We start from the raw sequence: 15,741 nt of genomic DNA on the forward strand, positions 1-15,741 counted from the left end.
TCCTCTTTTCTCCCCACTTCAAAATACATTTTCAATTCCTGCTCATATCTGTGTCTCTTAAATTGCAATTCTCAAACATCAAATAAAAGCCTTTGGTTTGCCCTTCAGTCTTGCTGCATTTCTCATTTGACATTCCATGCTATCAGAAGTGGGATTCAAAGTGACTGGCCTTCCTCTCCCCACCTCTGCTGCCATTGTGGATTCAAGTAAGGTGCCTACAAGAGTCCATTATGCTCGGTCATCTCCTCAAGGTTTTTGGGTTGCATTAGTAGTCTGCTTGGTCGGGGAACTCCCATCTCAATTAAGGTTCAGGCTCTATTTGGGTCTACTGTGTTGCCAGCCTTTGTAAGATTTCCTGTTTTGTCTCCGGAGAGTACACACTCTTTGTTAAAACGGGTAGTTCATTCTCTAAAAAGAAGGCTACTAATCAGTCTCCTTCTGGAACTCTTAAAAAACTATGGACCTTTGTCCTACAAATGTTTGTCATGCTGACCGATGATTACTCAGGATAACTTACAATTGAACTGGCCTAAAAAATTGGTTTATCTGTGCAGCCAATTGAAAGATGTTGTAAGACAAAACAGCCTGAGTGGGAAGCTTATTTTCATTGACATTTCAAGGCCTCTAAATGCATAAGTACTTGCAAAATTGCTTTCCTGCAGAATGCTAACTTGAAATTAACCAAGGCTAATTCTGAGCTGTCTCAGAGACTCACTAAACTTGAGGAGTCTTCTGAAGGCTCATCTGTGGTCTGTTTGTATTCCCTCTGCTCCTTCTGCTTGCCCACCAGATCTCTGTATTTCACTAGCTAAACTTTCTTTCCATAATGATTCAGATCCTGAGCTACTAGACTTTGCCACTGCCTTTAAGGTTAAACCTAATGAAGGTGGTTTACGACCCCCTCCACCCCACCGATGACCTCCACTCCTTGGACAAAAACAGAACTCTGAACTATTACTACAGAGTTCTCAGATCCTAAATATAATCCTGTAAGCTTTGCAAAGGAATTTAACCTAGTGATCCAAACTAATCAACTAGGTTACTCCAATCTTTACCAACTGATTTCGATGCTCAATGGTGAAGGTAGAGCTAAAGAATGGATATAGTAAATTAGAAAAGTCTTTTTGAGAATTTCAATAAGTGGAGAGCAACTGACTGATTAAATGTTCTCAAACTAGCAAAAGAAATTTAAAATGAGATTCCTAAACTTTTTCCTAAAATTACTGACTAGAAAAAGATCCAACAATGTACTCAAAGCCTGATAAAGATGTTTATGCTTAATCTCCCTGAAAGAATCTAAAGACAATATTCTTGTCTAGATTCAATTAATTATGAAATGTCCACCCTTTTTAACTCAACCTTCCCGAACTGGTTCAATGAAGAACTAAGCACACTTGTCTAACCTAAGTAGCTTAACTGAGGCACTGTGGATCCTCACAACCTAGTCAACCTGCCTGAACACTTAACCAAATAATCCAAAGAAAAAATAAGAAAAAAGCCACTCAAGTTTTAAGTACCCAGATTTAAGCCACTCAAATAATGAGCTTATAAATGTAACACTTAACGAAACTTGCCTTCAAAATCTACCAGGCAAGCCATCCCTTAAAGGGATTTTCCACTACTGTAAAAAATCCCAAACACTGGGAAAAGTTTTGTTTACAACATAAGAGGCTCCTATAAGACCAATAGACTCTGAAACCGTAATTCCTTCCAGGGATTCCAACCTAAACACTCTCAACAGTAGGGATGCTCCAAGGATCAAATGAGGATTTTCCTCATGCTTTTGACTAACTCCCTGGGGAAAATAGACTTACTCATTGGAAATGAGGTAACTAAGGCTCTAACAGACACTGGGGCTATACTCAGTCCTCAACCCCACCAGCTTCATCTTTCCTTTCTCAGAATACCAAAACTATACAAATGGTGGGTATTTCTAGTCAATCCAATTCAAACAATCCACTGTTTCTAAATTCCTTCCTATTCCTTTTCATCATGGACTCATTCAAGGAACTCATCAATTCCTTTTAGTTCCTTTTGCCCCTATTCACCTCCTACGACAAGACTTCTTTGAGGCATACAAAGCTCACATTTCTTTTTTTCAAAAGAGACAACTGACAATCCTCAAGAAGACTTGTCCATGGCTATCCCAGTCTTTTCAGGCACCGTAACTGAACCAAATCCCTTCTTAGATTCCATTCTACCTGAAGTATGGTCTACAATGCAATTGATATTGGCTATATTCATTGTATATTACCATTAAAAATATGAATTGATGAAAATAAGCCCTGCTTAATACTCATCAATAAAATGCAGAGGTTACTCAAGGAATTAAGCTCATTATTGAGGAATATATTAGGCAAGGTCTCACTGTTCTCATAAGTCCTTAAAACATTCCAATCCTGTTCAAAAACCTCATGGAAAGGGATGGAGTTTTTTGTCCAAGATCTGAGACCAGTAAGCAATACAGTTATACCTCAGAGTTCCATTGTGCCTAATCTTCACACCTTGCTCTAAGCCATATCACCAGAAAGCAAATTCTTTACAATTATATATTTCTGAAGTGCCTTTTTCAGCATTCCTATCAACTCTAGAAGTCAGTTTCTATTCATTTTCACTTGGGAGGACAACAGTACACATGGACAGTAATGTCTCAGGGTCACACTAAGAGTCCAACCTACTTTTCTCAAATCTTGAAGGCAGATATCGCCAATAAATGAGTTTCCACACCAGTTCTCCTTTCTATAATATGTACATAACTCCTCCCATGTTCAACTTCTGGAGAGGCATCTCTCAAAACCAGTCTCTACCTTCTTCAAGAACTAGCAAAAAAGGGAGCCTCCACAACCTTCTTGCCCCAGGGCACCCTAACTATTGATTAGGCGTCTTCTTAATGTTTCTATTGATTGCTACAATACACTAAACCCTGCTACTCTTCTCCCTTTGCCTCCAAATAAACTTCCTCATGATTAACATTGACAGCCCAACTGCTGACTCCTTGAATTGATTTACAGGAAATCCCTCTTAAAAACACTGAATTAATTTGGTTTGCTGATGGACCTTACCTAAAAGATGAAACAAGACAGTATCAGGCCAGTTACATAATTGTTTCCTTAAATGAACAAATGAGGCTGACACAATGTTCTAAGCAACTTTCACCCAACAAACAGAACCCCATGCATTAACTTGACCTTGTGTCTTAGCCAAAAATTGCCAATATTTATACTGACAGTCAATATGCTTTAGTGTTACCCATGACTTTGTAATGCTTTGGAAACAAAGAAGTTTTCTGATCTCCTCTGGACAAAAGATAAAAAAAAAAAAAAAAAAAAAAAATAGCACTTGTGTTTTAAGCCTTTTAGAATCCATTCAATTATCTAAAACTCTAGTCTATGAAAACTCCTATACACTCTATGGCAAATACAGAAGAAAGTAAGAGAAAGCATTTGGTTGATGGAGCTGTCAAGAGAGAAGCCCTCAATTTACCCCTTAAGACAATCAGGACATCCTTAACCTTGCCTGAGTCCTTTATCAATATCATGGGCCACATTTGGCTGCCCAACAAAATAAGAAAAAAATATGTTGAAGAAGGATGCAAATTTAAAATAAAAAGGAATTTATGGGTGGGACCAAATGGATGGCCAGTCCTCCCTGTATTAACAATTAATATACCCATGACTTAACTGATTGGAACACTGACAAAATGATCTTAAGGGGAAAACAGTACTATTGGAAGCTTTCCCAAGTGTACCAGAAATGTCAAATCTGTCCAAAACATAACCCTAGAAAATCCACTGATACCTTTATGGGACATTTTCCCTTAGCCTCAAGTCCCTTTGGTTTATGGCAAATAGACTTCATATCCAGTTGCTGTTTTCTTAGGGATACAAAATTATACTGGTAATGTTTACTGGTATACTGGTATACTGGTAATTATTGGTATGTTTTATCATTGGGTAGATGCATTTCCATGCCACAGAGCCATAGACTCATCAGTAAGCAAAATACTATTAGAAAAAAAGTATTTTTGCTTGGGATATTCCCTTAGAGCTCCATAGTGACAGAGGTTTCCATTTCATTGGTCAGGTTATTCAATTTGTAAAATCTGGCACGTCCAACATTTTCATGGTGCTTACCATCTCCAGTCCTCAGGACTGGTGGGATGTACTAGTAGGATTATAAAAAATCAATTGGCAAAAACCACAGAATACTTTAAAGTGCCTAGGCCCAGAGTTCCACCTTTAGTATCACTCAGCTTTAGGTCCACATCTACAGGAAAAAGCAAATTGTCACTCTTTGAAATGATCATTGGCAGACCTATGAGGCTACATGATGGAATGTACGAAGCACTTTTGTTAAAAGAATTTTTTAACCTACTGCAAAGAATTCATAAAAGCCCTCAAAATTGACCTACAGCTCACAGAGCAATCTTTTCACAGCATGCTGCAGGGAGACAAAGATATATGTTACCATGACCTCCAACTTGGTGACTCTGTTTATTGGAAACATCATCCTTATGGCATCTTATAGCTCCAATAGAAAAGACCATACCAAATTATTAACCAATCTTTGTGCTACTAAACTCAGGGGTATTGACTCATGGATTCATTTTTAAAGGGCATCAAGTCCTGAGTGGTCATCTTGAGCCTTGGGGGATCTCAAATTAAAAGTCTCCAGAGCCCAAGACTACCTTGAAGACTACCACCTAACCAGGCAAATGACACCTGATGTAGACTGTTTTCCAATAATCTAGACTAGGTCCATATATTAAACTCTTTAGCCAATGGACATTCATGAATTATTGGGTATCCTACTCCTTTTTAAAGCAGTAATTGCACTCTGCTTGATTTCTTCTTATTCCTCCTGGTTGCAATTGTTTCTCTGTTTAAAGAGTTCTGATTTTACTATACCCAAAGATGATTCCCATAATCCTACTTATTCTGTCCTTAGCCCATATGGAAACATAAAAGTACCCTTATTTGGTTATTCTAGACTATCGCCAAAGCAGGAAACTTATCTGATTGCTAGATACGTCGTCATCAGCCCCTTACCAACTATGGTAAAACAGCTGATCCCTTTTTATACCTGTTGATAATTTTTCATCCCTTCTGAATTGCACCAAAAAGCAAATAACCCTTTCAAGCTCCACTTATTGTGTCAAATAGTTTTGCTGCCAGGTAAAGCAAACCCCCAATGCTTTAGGGTTTAGACTAGGAGTCTAAACTGCAGGAGTACCTACAATATCCATTAGCTCTCCTTTATCAATGGTTTCACTCAAAAATAAATATTTTCCTACTATATCTTCCCCTGGCCTTCTATATAACACCTTCTCCCAACTAGAATGAGATCTATAGGCTGGGCAAACAAGCCAATCAATGCCTGAAAAAACAGTTACACCAACCTACATACAGATTCCTGGTTTGATCATATACCCTCTTCCATACTGGTAAATGAATCTCTAAGTAAGCAGACACTGGCAAGTGTAGTTTATGTACCCTCAGGACACATATCTGTGCATATAAAAATAAACCATAGACATTTGACTATTTACATAGCTGGAGACTCCCTGGACAATGTCTCCTGGGTTATTTAACAACTCCACTAACCATTCTTAAACTAGTAACTCAAGGTTCCCAGAAATCTGGAAGACAATAGAGAGTCCTTAATATAAATGAGGATTACTCTGATGAAGATCCCTCCATATATGATGACAACACCTTCTTGATACACCTATAAATTTGAAAAACTACTCAAGTGAGTATAAATTTGAAAAACTACTCAAGCCTTGTCTCCTAAAAACCTCCCTGTTGTGTGAATACGATCACAAGCTCTCCTCAAATATACCAGTAATCCTACCTCTACTTTCCCTCCTCTGTGGGATGTGACTTTATAAGAATGAGCCTTCCTAGAGCTGAGGATACCTATGCTAATGTTGGATGACCTACTAGTCGATCCTCAAATCTTTCCAAGGAAAGATCTCAATCAAAGGGAGAAATGTGAAAGAAGCATCAAAATGAAGTCAGTCTTGCTAGGAGAGGTATTTAAAATGGAGCCAGGAGGCCATTAAGAAAGTAAGGCTTGTTTCATATCCCCACCTGAAAGAAAAGGTAAACTTTACAGTATAGGTCACTGCCAAACCACAAGCATCCCAGAGCACCAGCTGCAACTCTGCCATTTCAAGAGAAATGAATTTTTTCTTTGACTTACAAATGGACTTTTTACTTAGTGATAGCCCTTAGCAACCAATCATGTACAGAATAGCTTCAGCCTGTCAGCACCAATCATAATTCTTGACAATTTATGTGGCTTTACTGGAAATCCCCTCTTATGTTTAAAAGCCCTCCTCTTTTCTCCACACTTTGGAACACATTTTCAATTCCTGCTCGAATCTGCGTCTCTTAAAAAAAAAAAAAAAAAAAAAAAAAAAAAGAATCTGCGTCTCTTGAATTGCAGTTCTCACACCTCAAATAAAAACCTTTGGTTTGCCCTTCAGTCTTGCTGACAAAAGTATGATGCTAAACAACAGAGTAATTCTCCCTTACTGATTTCTCAACAATATCTCTAAATTTCATTTGTAAAAATTAATTTACCTCAGAACTGAAGGAATAAGTGTGGTAAGCAACATAGTAATTATGCCTTTCTGAATTTCCAACAATTTCTCTAAGTTTCTTTTATAAAAATTAATTTACTTCAGAATAAAGGGGAAATTTGGATGCTAAGCAATATAATTATTCTCTCCAACTTCCTCCAAATTTTCCTACATTTCTTTTATTAAAAATGATTTCAATTAATTGAACATTTTACTTTGTAATTTTATTTTATTTTAAAGATTTTATTTATTTATTCAGGAGAGACACAGAGAGAGGCAGGGACACAGGCAGAGAAAGAAGCAAGCACCCTGCGGGAAGCCCAATGTGGGACTCAATCCTGGGATTCCAGGATCATGCCCTGGGCCGAAGGCAGACACTTAACTGCTAAGCCACCCAGGTGTCCCTACTTTGTAATTTTAAAAGAAAAGAATACACTGAAAAATACAGATAGAATACCTTTTTATAATGCTCAATCAACTCTGATTATTAAATCACGATTAATAAACAAGAACCATTATTTTGGGGGCACCTGGGTAACTTAGTTAAGCATCTGACTCTTGATTTTGGTTCAGGTCAAGATTTTAGGATTGTGAGACTGAGCCCAGATTGGGCTCATGCACTGGGCATGGAGACTACTTAAGATTCTCTTTCCTTCTTTCTCTGCTCCACCCCCTCTCCTTTCTCTCACTCTCCCTCTCTAAAAACAAAACAAAACAAAAAAACTCACACAAACTATTATTTTGGTCTTCTGCTCTCATTATTCTCTAGAGCAAAGGCTTTAGGTTAAGATAGAAAGTTACTGCTATTTTGAGCTTCTCCAAGGATCAGTCACCTTGGCAACTTCGACTATGTACCTCAACCTCTACTTCTTCTTTTCTGGAGCACAGATGATTATCTCCCGATTCCATGACCATAGAGGAGAAGGCTAGCACTCCTATCCTTAAGGCCACTTATGATCTCTGAGACCTGCACATATGACTTTTCCCTGTTAAGGCTGATAGTACTAATTCTCTTTCCTAGCCACAGAAATATCTCCCAAGATTTGCCTATGAGTTGCTTCTAAAAGTTGAAAACAACAAATAGCACCTGATCAAACTGTATACTTTAAATATGTATAGTTATTGTAATGACACTTATAACTCAAAAATGTTATTTTAAAAATTGAGGATCCTTGACAATAAGGCCACTGCAGCTCTGCTCAAAGTAGTCAAAGGAATAATCCTAAGCAGGTGAAAATTCATCTCAGAAAGTATTAGGGAGTCATCTGTGTATTCGAGATAAATAATCAGTAGAGGATTCAAGATCTAACCCACAAAATATGGTTATCATTATTTGGTCTGGAAAAATTCTAAAGTAGGCACAACCAAATACTCACCCAACCTCATTCAAAAAGAAAAGAAAGATCTTATTAAGGTCATAGAACAGATCTTCTAGGCTTTGAGAAACAGAGATTCCTGAAATAACACTAAGATAAATCAGTGAGGAACTAGATGCCTAGGTAGTGAATGATGGGAGTATTAGCTGAAAAATGTAAAAGCTGGCAACATCTGAAAATCAATATGGTTTTGGTTTAGAACCTTTCACTCTAAAGGTTGTTAGGTTGCTCATTCATTCATACAACCAATATTTATTGAGAGCCAATGGGCAGATGCTGTACAAGGACTTCAGGGGACCAAGGTAAACCAGAAATAAGACAAGGTGCTACCCTTAGGAGCTCACTTCCTAATGGGGCAGGGAAATAGTAACCATATCAAGTAGTTACAGAGAATATAAAATGCTATAAAGGAACAACAATGCAGCTATCACATAACAGCTCTAACTAGGTGCTACAGTACTGCTTTTAAGCATCATTAGAATTAACTCACCCTATCAAGTAGTTCTATTGTACAAAAGAAGAGACAAGGACCAAAGTCACTTAGACACTTAGTGGTAGAGCAAAGACTTGAATCCCAGCCATCTGGGATTAGAGTCCAAGTTTCTCCCTACAACCACCATGTCAAGCAAGTGGAAGAGGAGGAACTACTTTAGATAAAGTGGTGAGGAAAAGTCTGTCAGAAGAAGTGACATTTGATCAGAGATCTGAAAAATGAGAAATATAGCCCTTCTTATTGGCAGGAACTAAAGAGTAAACATAGTTGTCTGTCTACTGGGCCATATCGACTTCATGCCATTTGCACATAAAAAATGCTTATCTTTATATTATAGCTATAGCAGAGTAGCAGGTTGCCAAATAATTTTTTTGTAGCTGTTAAAAAAATGAGCGATATTTCAAATGAATGACTAAGAATCAAAATAAAATGATAAACTTAATAGGGATCCCTGGGTGGCGCAGCGGTTTAGCGCCTGTCTTTGGCCCAGGGTGCGATCCTGGAGACCCGGGATCGAATCCCACATCGGGCTCCCGGTGCATGGAGCCTGCTTCTCCCTCTGCCTGTGTCTCTGCCTCTCTCTCTCTCTGTGTGTGTGACTATCATAAATAAATTAATTAATTAAAAAAAAGAAAAAAATAAACTTAATAGAAATTTATAGTTCACCAGAACCTACAATGCACAATGGTTGAAAACATTCCAAGTCCCATATTTAGCATTTACTTCATTCAAACTTTTTTGCTTGCTAAGAATCATGTCATACTTGCTCAAATGAGTGCTAAACTTGAATGAGTCAGCTCTGAATTAATGACATTGTTAAAGTCTTCCATCCTATTTTGCAGAAGACTGGTATTTTTTTAACAAATAAAGAAGAAAGCTACTGATTTCTTTTTTAAGCTGCATTCAGTCCTTGACAAATATACCCTTTTATACATATCCTGGCATGGTGTCTTCAAGAATTCCTCAGATTTCCCTAAGAGACCCCTACCTCTTCCGACTTTCCAGCTTGCTCAAATCTAGGCAGATCTTGTCTAAGCAGAATAGAATCCACAACCTCTATGGCTCAACCCCAATCTTAGGAGCTTAAACAAAGGCTCCAAGAGAAGAATTCATGGCCATTTATATAGCCATTCTTTGTCCTACTCGCTTTCCTCAATCAGAAGCTCCCACTCTGCTCAAATCTTGAAGAATTTTGTACTTTCATAAGGGTAATTTGTGGCTATACCACACAACCATTTTATTACTTTATTCTAACACAGGTGCAGATTGTAGTACACAGATATGGGATGCTAAGGGAGAGAGAAAGAAGACAAGAAGGGAGGGCAAACTATTTCAGTAGCATTTCTAGTTCTTCAGTATCTCAATCCTCCCACTCAATTCTCTTTACCCACCTCTAATGTTCAGCTCCTTTCAATTTATCCCCACCCTCTAATTCCACAGCTGAACCTCTGACCCCATGATTCTACTCTAGGTCCATGATCCTATCCCTAGGCCCATTCTAGCATGTCTGCCATAACCAAGTCCCTTGAGCATTTCCATTAGCAAAGCCAACCAGCAGGAGTTGAGGGGGGAGTTCCAGTTTCTGCTGACAGGCCTGTGGAGATCAGAGATGTCACTGTGAGACGCAGAATTCAATTCTGAACTCATTTCTTTCATTATATGTAGTGGTGAGATTCTCTTATTTGATCATTACTATACTCTGCCATATTCTGGATTACAGTTTAATCTGAGCTCCAAACACTACGCATAAAACACAGCAGTGCCAGACCCCTCAAAATATCTTATACTTTTGATCCTCTCAGAGCATCTGGGAGGAAGGTAACAGTTTTTGAAGCACTGTGAAAAAAACAAAAGCACCTAACAATCATAGAGACCTAAAAGTATATTTATAAGAGTCAAGAAAATGTTTTGTAAATGGATTTTTATAACACAGACTGTTTTTATACTGGGGATAGTCTGGGTCCTGAAGAGGTTTACAGAGCAAGAGAAAGACCATTTCAGGAAAAAGGCTCAGTTTTTGACTCCTTATAGTTGGCTTTAACCCATCTAAGACTGCCTTGTGTAAGACAGTCTATACTTTAAACAGTTCAATTTTGGTAGGTTGCTATTGAAATCCACCTTCCCTCAATTCCCCTGCAGGCTAAACCAGGTGTTACTAATCCCCAGATGCTCTGCTCCTACCAGAAACTTCAATCTGATGGCCTGACATCAAAGAAATGTTCACAGTTTCTTAGAGATAGCCAATTTGTTTATCTCATCTCAACTAGCAAAATTCTGGTTCAAATGAGAAAAATATTCATTTGAAAGAAAGGAGGCAGGAGAATGAAAATACCTTCCACTTGGACAGACTTTTATCTTTCCAACTTAAGTTAGAATAAATAATCCTAAGTGACTCAAAATGACTCTGGATTTGCCAGGGGTGGATCTTTTACGCCTCTCTGCACAATTTTACACCTGCTCAATAACAAAAGTATAGCAATCCTTTTTCATGCATCACAAACCAAGTATTGGCATGTAATATTGATAATACCTAACAAGTAAAGACAGGTTTTCATTACTAATTTTGTGCTTACCCATGCTTTTCAGTGTAACTATTCAGATACTTGGAAATGCTTGTAATTTTCCATGACCCACAGCTAGAATATATAAATAATATATAGTAAGGATTGCCGGAGAGTTAAGAATTTTTTTTCTGTTGTTTACTTTCAAAGGAGAAAAAAATGTTTCAATAAATGAGAACATATGAAGGGTATGGATAAAATTCAAGACTCATACATGGTTTCAATTATTTTTCCATGGGTATACAGTAGTCAAACAGATTTTTAATGGAAATTTTGGCAATCTTACTGTCTATGGGAGAAGCTGAGTGCTAACTTCAATGACACAATTTGTCATTTTAGTTTTAAAAATCGTGCCAAAACAAATGCCTCAGACAAAAAGATGGAAAAATAAGTAATGGTGGATTTTCTTTTTTATGTGCTTAAAACACATGCTTTGATATCTTAAATGACAGAACTACTTTCAATTACCCTAAACAACCTGTGTTCTTACTTTTTGGCTCTTGCACATGCCAGTCTTCCTGCGTGGATGTTCTTTTTGCCATAAAAATGCATTTCTTCCATTTATTTTGGTTAACCTTTATTTATCCATCACACAGATATGTACTAAGAACTCACTTCTTGGGACACCAGGATCAGGCGCAGTGCGTGATCCTGGAAACCTGGGATTGAGTCCTACATCGGGCTCCCCGTATGGAGCCTGCTTCTCCCTCTGCCTGTCTCTCTCATGAATAAATAAATAAATTATTTAAAAAAAAAAAAAAAGAACTCACTTCTTCTATAATCCTTCTGTGATCCCAGCTAACTTTGTATGGTTGTTTGCACTGTTTCATTCTTTAAAAATGCCTTTAATTTGTCTTCAGCAAGAAACTCATGACTAGAGGACATGAATGTTTATGATGTATGATGTAATGCAGCCTATTATAAATTGTAACATCCTATTTCATTTTTAATTTGTGTTATTCTTTAAAATAATACAATCATGTTATACATACTCTCTATAAAGACTTCAGTGAGTCAGGTTGGCCATAACCTTTCCGAGTAAAGCTGATTAAAAGGGGGAAAGAGGTGTGAGGTGTTGCAGAGAATGACATGGGGGAATATTTATTCATTTACTTTATGTCTGTTAGAGGCCTACTCTGCAAATCAGTTATAGTTCTGATCACCTGGCAGATAATGAAAAAAAAAATAAGTAAACAAATACACACTCACCTCCCACCTTATTCAGAACTTCATCAACCTTCTGATGCCAAAGCTGGCAAAGGAAATAGAACACCTGGAAACAGTATAGGTACTGATAGGAAGCATTAAGTACCATTTAACAAGACACAGGAATGCTTTAGCAGAGGGACAAAGTGGAGCTTCAAACATCTCAGAGTCTTCAGTAATTGTAGGCACGATAGAAGAACTCTTCCTAATCCACCCAGTGATCTGGGACAAGGCATTCCTGGTTCTTTGTGTTATGTGTTCTTCTCTTGCTTCTCCTCCTTCTCCTCCTCCTGTCTTCTGCAGGCTAGAATTTTGTCTTTCTTCTTCTTTTTTTTAACCCCGGATTTATTGTGATATAATTGACATAAAACATTGTATTCATTTAAGGCGTACAACCTAATGATTTGCTGTGTGTATATACTGCAAAATGATCGTGAGGACTTCTTTTTTCTTAATTTTTTTTAATTAAAAAAATTTTTTTTAAGTAGGCTTATGCCCAACAACTCTGAGATTAAGAGTTGTGTGCTCTACTGACTGAGCCAGCCAGGCACTCCTGGGAGAACTTCTGTATGCCCAAAATGCATAAATAAGATTTGTCTACTAAGCTGAGTACTAACATGATTGGATTTTCTACAGATTAACTTACCTCAACATATGAAATCGGAAATATTCCTATTTTGTCTGCCAGCATTCCTTCAGCCCAGTTTTCATCCACTCTACGGATCACAGTCAGAACATCATCCTGAAGAAACAGCAAACATTAGTCTACTTAATCCCATTTAGCTCATCATTTAATTTTTCTTTTCAATGAAGGGGCTCAAGTTTTAAAAGTACGTGAATTAAAATGCTATGACATATCTTTAGTACGTGAATCCAATGTTATCACGAACTAAATGGCCACTATCACAATCAAACTGTTGGTCCTCTCAGACAGTTATAAAACTATGAACTCCTTCTATACAAGGGTTGGCTGCGTATTTGGTTTAGATCCACAAATTATAACTTCAAATACTACCCATCTTAGGCTCTTAAACTTCTGTTTTAGATTGATTCTCAGGCTCTTTTCACGTTCTCTCTCATAACATACCAAATTCCCATTTAAAAATGCATATCCTACTGCTTTTCTTTATTAAAAACACTATTGTGTTAATCTACTTAAAATTCTAAAGCATTTTATCAATTCAGTGGATATACTCCTGTGTGCTGTCAGCAAAGAAATTTATGTTTAAAATAAGAAAATAATGATGTTTCATTTTGTTATTCATAATTCAGTAAATTAAAACCCCTCAGTGGCACACACATCCTATAAAGTGGCTTAGAATTAAATTTAGGCTCTAAATATGAAAATGATACCACAAAGAATATCAACCAAAATTATCTTTCATTTAAGAACAGCCTATGCACAAAATATTTTTTTGTGACTTTAAGAAAACTGCTTCTGGGTATTTTTAAAAGCACAGTGAAATACTAAAACTATTTCTATCTTTTTACAAAAAGAAATACTGGCCATACTGCTGTGTATCCGGGTCCAGAGGAAGAGGCAGCAAACAGAAAATCTCATTCTAAATTTACCTTGGCAAATGGAAGGCAATCTTTGTCTGCTTCCTTGTCTTTCACTTCGAAGTCATAAAGTGCTTTGCACTGAGGTGGGGGCTGAGGTAATGGTTTGATAATCTGCACAAAATTGGTGGGGAAAAAGCCATGGATCCCGTTGACTTCCCCATGGTACCAATTTTCATCCACTTGTCGCCGCAAAATGATGATGTCACCTTTGCTGAATTTAAGGTCTCCGGGTTCTTTCCCTTCGTAGTTGTATAACGCTTTGGCACAAGGTAACTGAGGTATACCCTTAAGGAAAGAGATGAGTTTTAATTAAAGAATGATCCAAAAATGTCTGAAATTTTAACTGTGTTATCATCTTTAGTCAAGACTAACTCAACATAGAGCGCAGGTCTCTAGCGTTTAGTGGGTGGGAAAATGAAACATTTCCTGGAGAAAGTAACACATGAGCCAAGTCTTCAAGGACACATAGGAGTTAGCCACAAAGCTGGAGTGGAAGAATAAAAGAGAAAAGTGAGGCATTCAAAGCTGATAGGACAGCACCCATCAAGACAGGGAGCATGCTGTGCAGAGGGACTGGAGTTTTCTAAAGAATGCAGTGTTCCCAGACAGGAATTACAGAACATAAAGTGTAGGAGAAGTAGGCAGAAGCTAACTCATGGAGGGTCTTGAAAAACATGGTAAAGAGGTTCAAATGCTGTGTCCTTCAGGCAATGACAAGCCCTCACAGGTGTGAAATACAGATGGCCATGGCAAGAAGCATGTGTCAGGAGATGAATCTGGCATTAGAGTGGGAAACGGACAGAAGGGGACAGGCAGGCAGACAGCTTATGAGCAAAGCACAGGCCTAAATTACTTGAAAAAAAAATTTTTTTACAGCCTAATCTTTCTAATGAAGTAGAGGAATATGAAACATTACTCATAGTACTGCCCTCTCCCTGGGCTCCTCTATCTCCCCACTCCCCCAAAAAAGTGGATCTAAGTTTTATACCCTTGAGGCAACAGAACTTCATAATACAGTTTTTAAAATTTACTTTGGTTTCTAGTCAGAGATTTAGAGTCTGGCCTACTCCCTAAGCCAAACTTTTTTTTTTTTTTGGTTAAATATTTTTGTTTGGCCTAAGAGGAATAGCCAATTCTTGGCTCTCGAAATGCTATTGGCAGTCATCTTGTGTTGGCTTGATCCATGTGATGTTGCATTTGGTTAATGAGAGCTGCTCTCAAGGCCAATATCCCAAGGAGGTGGGAGCTGAGCCTTCCAGAAGTTCTGAGACCGTCACATGCCCTCTGACTTTTGGACCCTGCCTTAAGATCTTGCCTATGAAAGCATGACTCCTATTATCTGGCCATGAATCTTATAAACAATTCTGCTGTGCCCTTTGGTTTCTGCAGAAGGAAAATGCCCATCAGGAAATCTGGTGCCTCACAATCCTGTGAACTTTAGTTGTATCTCTTCAGTGTCCAACTTTGTGGGATGATTCTAATTTTCGTCTCTCACAGAGATGCCTCACTACATTCTCTATTTTATTACATATTTCTTGAAGTCAGGTTATCATAATAACTAATTTTCCCAAGATAGATTTGAGAAAGTAACAATAAATAAACAGAGAAATAAGTATCACTGTGAAAGAGGGCAAGAGTGATCAAACCAGAGACAGAGCACTGGCAAGTACTGTAATAAACCAACTTCTGGAACAAGTTGATAGCACCATGATCAGGCATTTTCAAGGAGGTTGGAAACACAGACGCTGGAAGCCAGAAAACCTGGGTTTGAATCCCAGCTCAGCCACTCACAAGCTATGTGATCTTGAGAAGGTTAACCTCTCCGTGCCTCAATTTCTTTATCTGGGTTGTTCTGGGGATTTAGTAAACCACTACAAAAGGCCCAGCAGTTAGTAAGTGCTACATGCATGAACTATCATCATCATTGTCCAGTATGAAATGCCTTGTTCACCAGTG

At 37.9% G+C, this 15,741-nt stretch overlaps 1 protein-coding gene across 4 annotated transcripts in view; it reads right to left on the minus strand.

The window, feature by feature from the left end:
- The window catches only part of SH3RF1 (SH3 domain containing ring finger 1), a 182,375-nt gene that overhangs the window by 53,701 nt on the left and 112,933 nt on the right, over positions 1-15,741 (minus strand). For all 4 annotated transcript variants that reach the window (XM_025462834.3, XM_025462833.3, XM_035716224.2 and 1 more), the window contains 2 exons: positions 13,795-14,070; positions 12,869-12,964 (listed from right to left, as the gene is read on the minus strand). In XM_025462834.3, the coding sequence (XP_025318619.1) occupies positions 12,869-12,964; positions 13,795-14,070 (372 nt within the window). The remainder of the gene's footprint in view (positions 1-12,868; positions 12,965-13,794; positions 14,071-15,741) is intronic.

The sequence above is a fragment of the Canis lupus genome, chromosome 25, assembly GCF_003254725.2.
Source record: "Canis lupus dingo isolate Sandy chromosome 25, ASM325472v2, whole genome shotgun sequence".
In the NCBI taxonomy this organism is placed as follows: Eukaryota; Metazoa; Chordata; class Mammalia; order Carnivora; family Canidae; genus Canis; species Canis lupus.